Consider the following 7,756-nt stretch of genomic DNA (forward strand, 5'->3'; position numbering starts at 1 on the left):
TCATTGCTATACTGACAGACATTTATGAGCCTATCTTCCGCCTTCTGAGGAAGAATTAGCCTATAGTTTGGAATGATGATTGTCAGCGCGCTTTTGAGAGGATTAAGGAGTGTCTCATTTCTCCTCCGGTTTTAGTGCCTCCCACACCGGGGCGTCCTTTGCTTCTGTACTTATCAGTTTCAGACATGGCCTTAGGATGCATGTTAGCTCAGCTTGATGATTTGGGGAAGGAGCGAGCCATTTATTATTTGAGTAAAAGAATGCTTGAGTATGAGTGCAAGTACATTATGATTGAGCGCCTTTGCTTAGCAGTGGTTTAGGCCACTAGGAGACTTAGACATTACATGACAAAGTATTCTGTGCTCTTGGTCTCACGATTGGACCCGTTGAGGTATCTATTTGACAGGCCTGTTATGATTGGTAGGCTCATGAGATGGCTGGTATTGTTGACAAAGTTTGATATTCATTATGTCATGCAGAAGTCAGTAAAGGGAAGCATTGTTGCAGATCATCTAGCTTCTTTGCCGATATCTGATGACCGATCAGTTGATGATGATTTCCCTGATGAGAAGATTGTTTCAATGACTAGTATTACGGGGTGGCGGTTGTACTTTGATGGTGCCGCCAATCAGTCGGGGTTTGGCATTGGTATCTTATTGATATCACCACAGGGTGATCATATCCCCAGATCAGTCCGGTTAGCATTTTTTGATCATCATCGGTTGACGAATAATATTGTAGAGTATGAGGCTTGCATTACAGGTTTGGAGACTGCACTTGATCTTGACATTAGACAGTTGGAGATCCACGGGGATTCCAACTTGGTTATAAAGCAGACTCAGGGTATCTGGAGGATACGGGATGAGAAGCTGAAACCCTACCATGCTTACTTGGACCTGTTGATTGATAGATTCGATGTGTTAAGGTATATACATTTGCCTAGGGCGGAGAATCAGTTTGCCGATGCATTAGCCACCTTGGCTTCTCTGATTGTGATCCCTGCGGGGGTGAATGTTAGGCCATTGCTGATTGAGACTAGGTCTACACTAGCTTACTATTGTTTGATTGGAGAGATAGAGGATCAGATTGAGCTGCCATGGTATCATGATATTTATTAGTTTCTGTCATGCGGCGCTTACCCAGAGTCAACCTTGACCAAGGATAGGAGAGCATTGAGACAGTTGGCCACCAGATTTGTTGTTTGCAGGGATGCGTTGTATAGGAGATCACCTGATGGCTTGTTATTATTATGTTTAGACCGTGCATCTGCAGATCGAGTGATGAGAGAGGTTCATGCAAGGGTCTGTGGCCCACACATGGGAGGTCATATGCTAGCACGTAAAGATCATGAGGACTGGCTACTTTTGGTTTACCATGGAGACAGATTGTTGCCAGTTTGTACAGAGATGTCAGGAGTGTCAGATGCATGGAGACTTGATACACGTGCCACCTTCTGAGTTGCATGCACTTGCATCCCCTTGGCCATTTTCAGTATGGGGTATTGATATTATTGGGAAGATCTCGCCCAAGTCTTCCAGTGGGCATGAGTACATATTGGTTGCCATTGACTATTTCACCAAGTGGGTGGAAGCTGCTTCTTATGCTAGGTTGACAGCGGCCAGAGTGGTCAAGTTCATCAGATCGCATATTATCTGCTGATACGAGGTCCCTCATGAGCTGATCTCAGACAGAGGGGTGTATTTCAAGGGCGAGGTGGACACGTTGATTCAAGAGTATGGCATTCAGCATCATAGATCGTCTGCATACAGGCCGCAGACTAATGGAGCAGTTGAGGCCGCAAATAAGAATATCAAGAGGATTTTGAGAAAGATGGTCGAGACTTCTCGGGATTGGTCAGAAAAGCTCCCTTTCGCATTGTGGGCTTATCGTACATCTTTTCGTACCTCTATTGGAGCTACCCGTATTCTTTGGTGTATGGTATGGAGGTAGTGCTACCTGTTGAGATTGAGATGAGATCTTTGAGAATAGCACTAGAGCAGCATATATCCGAGGTCGAGTGGGCCCAATCTTGTTATGATCAGCTTAGCCTGTTGGATGAGAAGGGATTGAGGGTGGCAGATCATGTTCAGGCCTATCAGAGGAAGATGACCCGTGCATTCAAAAAGAGGGTCAAGCCTAGGAAATTCCAGAGAGGTGACCTAGTCTTGAAAGTCCTCAAGGGATTGATCAGCAACCCTAGAGGAAAAGTTTAGATCGAGTTGGAGCGGGCCTTATGTCATCCGAGATCTGACTCGAGAGGGAGCTGCCTGGTTGACAGACCTAGACGAAAATCAGTTCACAGAGCCAGTTAATGTGGATCAGCTGAAGAAGTTTTATGCGTGAGATCATGGTCAGAGGATGGGTGGCCGTCACTTCGAGTAGCCATATTCCCTATTGCACACCCATACATTGATATATACTATTGCTAGCCCTTTGAGCCTCACGTGGTTTATTATGGCCTTTTCTTTCATTCAGCCTTGCATACCTTTTCTGACCTAGGTTGGGGGCCTACCCTTGTGCGCTTTGTATTTATTGATTGGATCTATGAGCATTGTGGGCATGGTGTCATTCTTCGTTTGTTCTTTCTTGCATCATTGCCTGTTTCTTTTCATCTCCATTTTGCATCTTCACACCATCTACCTGTTAGTCCAGTTTCTATCAGCTTTATTCACTTCGCTTCTATTTTCCCTTGTGTGATGATTATGCGCTCTCGTCCCAGAGCTACCAGTCAGGTTTGTCACACCCTTCGTTCCGCCTGTAGGCTTTGATCCAAGATTCTTAGGTTGAAGGGGCCGATCAAGATTGGAGGTTTGGGGTTCTTTTTGTTGGATTGTGATAGTATGGAATTCGGCCAAAAAAATAAATAAATAAATAAATAAATAAATAAATAAATAAATAAAAATAAAAAAAAAAAAAAAGGAAAAAGGAAAAAAAAAAAAAAGAAGAGGAAAAATTGTGTTTGTTTGGTATTCGTTGATATACTTGGGATCATCAGAGATGGTTTTGGGTTTGAGAGATTTCTTTTTCCTTTAAGAGTCGGATGAGAGCATTGTACGATCCTTCTCACCATGGATCTGGGCGACACATTGGGAGTGAGGTTTGGGTTTCCTTGGCACTAGGCCCTTGGATCATTGTCTACATCACCATTCCCATCATATAGTGAGTTGCTTTGATTTGGCGTTCTTAGGATGAGTTGTTCGTCGTTGTCACATATTGCTATATTTGTATCCTAGTTGGTTTCTCCATTTTCTTCTCCACCCATTCATCATTCATCTTGTCCCTTTTCGTCTGCTTCTATCCTCGTCGATCGTCATTTCACTTCATGAACGATGAGTTCTTTGGTGCGTATCACCTATTGTTTGCTTTTTATTTGGATGCAGGGTTGAGTCACCTTGCTCACATGGTTCTGCGATATTTGACATTGCGCACACAGGGGTTTGGCATTATCTATTGGGAGATTTGGGCCTTTGTTTCCCATCGTTTCATTCACCTTTTACCCCTGGCCTACATTACGATCCGAGTCGTAAGACCACCCTGAGACCATGAGATCTCGTGTTTGCTTCGATGCGGTTCATTCGGACAGGCTTCGTCTACTGATTGAGTATGGGATGTTGACAGGTCTCCATTACTTCGGGGGATATCGAGGGTCACATATTGTCTTTCCATTCAGTTTACTTGCCTCAGGTCCATGATCAGAGATAGATGATACAGAGAGTTGGGACCGTTGAGGGCACCTTTGCCTGATGTTTTGACACGTTTATACTAGGGCATGCTCCCATCCTTGCATGCTGGCTTTGGCTCTTTATACATGTACACAGGCATTTCGTTTCGCCTAGCAATGTTATGGACATCAAAGTTTGAGTAAGACCCGCATTCAGCTCAGTTTCTTCATATAGCAGAGTGCTTCTAGGGTCTGACCCGAGATCAGATTCACGGTATTCATTGACCCAGCAGGGGTGCATACCTCATTCATTGTGTTGTTCGTTAGTTCAAATGAGTGGGTCTTCAGTGATGTATTCCAGAGTTTTCATTAAGATATTTGAGTTTCAGATGTACACACTGGGGCATATCCCCTATCAGTTTTTGTGGATATTGGATGTTGTGGATTAGAGTGGAGGGTTTTTTCCTTAGAAATGGATGATTATGATATTTTTAGCTCTCTGGTTTTAACCATATGTGCGGTTATGGGATTCTGACATGATATTGATATCTTAGACTGGGGCATAACTCCTTCCTTTCACCCTTGGTCACATTTGTGAGTTTGTCCTATAGGGGCATACCCCATTCTTTCCATTTGTTAGTGGTGATTGTGATTTCTCGCTTGTCATTTATCGGCATTTTCTGGTGTTACACCGGGGCATACCCCTTTCTTTTGTCATGATGAAGGTGTTTGATTTCTGGCTTCTTCGAGTCAGTTGTTGGCAGTCCCTGGACATCATACTGGGGCATACCCCTTTGTTATCATGGTTAGTATATCAGCGGTTGCATCTTAAGTCCCCCTATTTTGCTCTGAGTTTTGTTTTAAGGCATCCTCTGTCTGTTTAGGTGTTTTGAGCCTTAGTAATGGCATCCCTACCCTCTTTTAGTTCGGTGGTTCCTCGGCATTGTGCCCAAGTTCGATCGCCCGGATTCCACCATTTTTCGGTACTCGCCCGGACCCTTCTCCGGTACTTGCCCGAATTTTACCCGTTTTCGGTACTCGCTTGGATTCCAGCTTTTTCCGTACTTGCCCGGAACCCTTCTCCGGTACTTGCCCGGAACCTTCTCCGGTACTCGCCCGGAGCCTTCCCCAGTACTCGCTCGGAGCTTTTTCGGTACTTGCCCGAACCCTTCTCTGGTACTTGCCCGGAACCTTCTCCGGTACTTGCCCGGACCCTTCTCCGGTACTCGCCCGAATTTTACCCGTTTTCGGTACTCGCCCGGATTCCACCATTTTTCGGTACTTGCCCGGACCCTTCTCCGGTACTCGCCCGAATTTTACCCGTTTCCGGTACTCGCCTGGACCCTTCTCCGGTGCTTGCCCGGAGATTTTTCGGTACTTGTCCGAAGCCTTCTCCGGTACTCGCCCAGAGCTTTTTCAGTACTTGCCCGGAACCTTCTCCGGTACTCGCCCGAACCCTTCTCCGGTACTCGCCCAAATTTTTCCCGTTTTCGGTTCTCGCCCAGATTCCACCATTTTCTGGTACTCGCCCGGACCCTTCTCCGGTACTTGCCCAAATGTTACCCGTTTCCGGTACTCGCCCGGAGCTTTTTCGGTACTTGCCCGAAGCCTTCTCCGGTACTCGCCTGCAGCTTTTTCGGTACTTGCTAGAAACCTTCTCCTGTACTCTCCCGGACCCTTCTCCGGTACTCGCCCGAATTTTTCCCGTTTTCGGTACTCGCCCGAATTCCACCATTTTTCGGTACTTGCCCTAACCCTTTTCCGGTACTCACCCGGATTCCACCGTTTTTCTGTACTTGCCCGAACCCTTCTCCGGTACTTGCCCAGATCAAATCCCTAATCATTCCCGGCATTGTGATCGGGTCTCCTTTTATCTTTCTCCGACATCGTGCCTAGATCCCATAGTCCATTCGGTCAGCATGACTTATTTCCCTTAGCCTTCTTTATTGTTGGGAGGGGACAAAATTGTTGGTCATTTGGGTTCTTCACTAGAGTTCATTTCACTCTTGCATTACATGCACTTCGCACTCACAATTCACTCGTTCATTCACTCTACTGAAGAGGGGCATATTTGTAGACCCTCAATTTTGTCCCTCAACACTAGCATTTATCCTTCGGGTGTCACATCCACCCATCGTTCGCATATGGCACCACTAGGGCCCCTTTTGGGCTTAGTCGGTGTCCGAGCCTCGTGTGGGTTTGTCTGTGGTCCATTGTGGTGCATATGTGGTTCATTTTGGAGGGTCACCATGGCCATTTTCCTAGTCGTTCACATCACGCTATAGGAAGGAAGTGGGTCATTCCGATGTTTTAGCTTAGTTGGGGTTTATAGGGGCATGTTGAGGTTCGGAGCACTCAGGCTTGTTTTGATCTTATCTCCCTCATCCAAACTCAGAATCAAGAACCGTTTCTTTTTATGGATTCCTTATTCTTCCAGGAACATTCTGTAAAATTTTCAAAATTTTTTGCAACCGGTCGGCTGGTTGGCAGCCGGTTCATTGAGTCTACCGGTATAGAACACTGATTTTTGGTAATTGTTTTGATCATATCTCCCTCTTCCGAACTTGGAATCACGCACCGTTTTTTTTAATGGATTCCTTACTCTACTAGGAACATTTTGTCAAATTTTCAGATTTTTTTTCCATCGGTTTGACCAGTTGGAATCCGGTTCGGCCGGTTCAGCCGGTTCATTGAGTCAGTTGAGGTAAAACACTAATTCTAGTAATTTTGAGGCCCAAATCCTACATGGCTCAGGCCCGTAAGCTCCAGATCGGTTTTGGGCAATGTTGTGGGTCCATTTTGGGCCTTGGTTTGGGTTCCTTGCAGCCCACCACGAATCCATATGGATTCTTGCTGGTGAAGCAAGCTGAAAACTGAAGGAGTGAGCTCGCCTTGTAAGTTTAAGAGAACTAATGAAGGGTGTGGTTCCCATGCTGATGAAGGGGATTTCAATGCTGAAGGGGAAGGAATCTAGGAGGCTCAAATGCTAAGAGGGGATGAGTATAAAAGGTGAGAGGATAGGAGAGCAAAGGACAGGAGGGGACATTTTGGAGAGGGGAAATTTTGCTGGTGAGAAAAACAAAAGGTCAGTAGCATCTTCTGAGTTGAGAGTGTGGGGGAAAGCTTCAACACTGTGGTTTTTTGAAGAAGAGAGTGACAGCACCTCAGTTTTGGAAGTCATCATCTGCATACACGGATCATATTTGGTGGAGATTCTGAGGTAAGCATGCTGAATTTTCTTTAGTTACAGCTTATCTTCCTCGTCTTCATATGCTTTTTCTCCTTCCTCATCATCTTTTCTTCCCTTTGATATGAAGATTGTATTGCTTGGGTGTGGATGATAAAGGCCACACATGATTGTTGTTGTTTGCTTCCTTAATCACTTAGGAACTTTCTGACCGAATTTGGGATTTTTTACCAGCCGGCTAAACCGGTTGGGAACCGGTTCGACCGGTTCAGCACCATAACTGGCAGCCTCTGTCAGCCACGAGGAATACTTGCCTTTCTTTGTCCGATTCTTGCTCATCCGAGCTCGGAATTGAGAACCGTTTCTTTTTTTTGCTTCCTTAATCACTTAGGAACTTTCTGACCGAATTTGGGATTTTTTACCAACCGGCTGAACCGGTTGGGAACCGGTTCAACCGGTTCAGTACCATAGCTGGCAGCCTTTGCCAGCCATGAAGAACACTTGCCTTTCTTTGTCTGGTTCTCACTCATCCAAGCTCGGAATTGAGAACTGTTTCTTTTGTTTGCTTCCTTAATCACTTAGGAACTTTCTGACTGAATTTGGGATTTTTTACCAACCGGCTGAACCGGTTCAGCACCATAGCTGGCAGCCTCTGTCAGCCATGAGGAACACTTGCCTTTCTTTGTCCGGTTCTCACTCATCCAGGCTCGGAATTGAGAACCGTTTCTTTTTTTTGCTTCCTTAATCAATTAGAAACTTTCTTTCTTTGTCCGGTTCTCACTCATTCGGGCTCGGAATTGAGAACCGTTTCTTTTGTTTGTTCCTTAATCACTTAGGAACTTTCTGACCAAATTTGGGATTTTTTACCAACCGGCTGGACCAATTTGGAATCGGTTCAACCGGTTCAG

The 7,756-nt window shown here is 45.5% G+C and overlaps 1 protein-coding gene across 1 annotated transcript; it reads left to right on the top strand.

Moving 5' to 3' along the window:
* Positions 1–344: 344 nt before the first annotated feature.
* Positions 345–1,659, top strand: LOC104877934 (uncharacterized). Its single transcript, XM_010647474.1, has 3 exons — positions 345–1,099; positions 1,208–1,323; positions 1,385–1,659. The coding sequence occupies exons 1-3, from the start codon at positions 345–347 to the stop codon at positions 1,657–1,659; spliced, it is 1,146 nt and encodes a 381-aa protein (XP_010645776.1).
* Positions 1,660–7,756: the final 6,097 nt, after the last annotated feature.

This window comes from Vitis vinifera, chromosome 17, assembly GCF_030704535.1.
Source record: "Vitis vinifera cultivar Pinot Noir 40024 chromosome 17, ASM3070453v1".
Taxonomy (NCBI): Eukaryota; Viridiplantae; Streptophyta; class Magnoliopsida; order Vitales; family Vitaceae; genus Vitis; species Vitis vinifera.